Source organism: Austrofundulus limnaeus, unplaced genomic scaffold, assembly GCF_001266775.1.
Source record: "Austrofundulus limnaeus strain Quisiro unplaced genomic scaffold, Austrofundulus_limnaeus-1.0 Scaffold3455, whole genome shotgun sequence".
NCBI classification, from domain to species: domain Eukaryota; kingdom Metazoa; phylum Chordata; class Actinopteri; order Cyprinodontiformes; family Rivulidae; genus Austrofundulus; species Austrofundulus limnaeus.
This window is the reverse complement of record NW_013955857.1, coordinates 5,177-5,927: the sequence shown is the minus strand read 5'-3', so window position 1 is coordinate 5,927 and position 751 is coordinate 5,177. Positions and strand designations below refer to the sequence as shown.

Below are 751 nucleotides of genomic sequence, written 5' to 3'. Positions count from 1 at the left end.
ACTAAATAAACAAAACGAACAAACAAGCAGGTAAATAAATGAATTAATAACTAAATAAACAAAACGAACAAACAAGCAGGTAAATAAATGAATTAATAACCAAACGAACAAACAAACAATGTTTGTTGTTCAGGTGTAACATTCGTAAACAACGACCCATCAGTTTCAAAGCGTCACCTTGAAGACCCGCGGCACCACGGAGTAATGGCGTCCGGACCACATCTGCTTGATGACGTCGGCGTAGGCCTCGGCGATCTCGCCCTTCATGCCCAGAGGGTTGGTGAAGTTCAGCTCCTCCAGGTAGGAGCTCTGCAGGAAGTACTCGGTCAGAGGAGGAGTGTTGCTCAGACACTGCAGAGACCAGGAGGAGGTGTCAGGACCAGAACCACAAACACAAAAACCTGTTCCATCGGGTCTTTCTGGTTCTCAGACCTGCAGGGCGGAGTTCATGAAGCAGGTGTTGCCCAGGTTGGTGAGGCCGCAGACCCCCGGCTGACCTCGGTACGAGTCCTGGTCCTCCACAGAGTTCCTCCTGATGAAACGAGAAGGTCAAGAACTTAAATCTGCCGACTTCCTGTTAGAACCTCCTCCTGGAGACACAAATCTACATGTAACACATGATCTGAGACCGTTCTTACATGATCTGAGGTCTGGAGCTGGGCCAGGTGCCGTCAGCATTCCTCATCTCCATGATCACCGTCTGACACACACACACACACACACACACACACACACACACACACACACACAC

The 751-nt window shown here is 49.3% G+C and overlaps 1 protein-coding gene across 1 annotated transcript; it reads right to left on the bottom strand.

Moving 5' to 3' along the window:
• Positions 1–177: 177 nt before the first annotated feature.
• LOC106511882 (ubiquitin carboxyl-terminal hydrolase 11) lies at positions 178–700 on the bottom strand (the record flags this gene model as incomplete). Its single annotated transcript, XM_014000607.1, is given in 3 exon segments — positions 178–351; positions 433–532; positions 639–700. Coding segments are annotated over 3 exon segments (336 nt in total), but the record flags the coding sequence as incomplete, so codon positions are not given.
• Between the last annotated feature and the right edge of the window lie 51 nt (positions 701–751).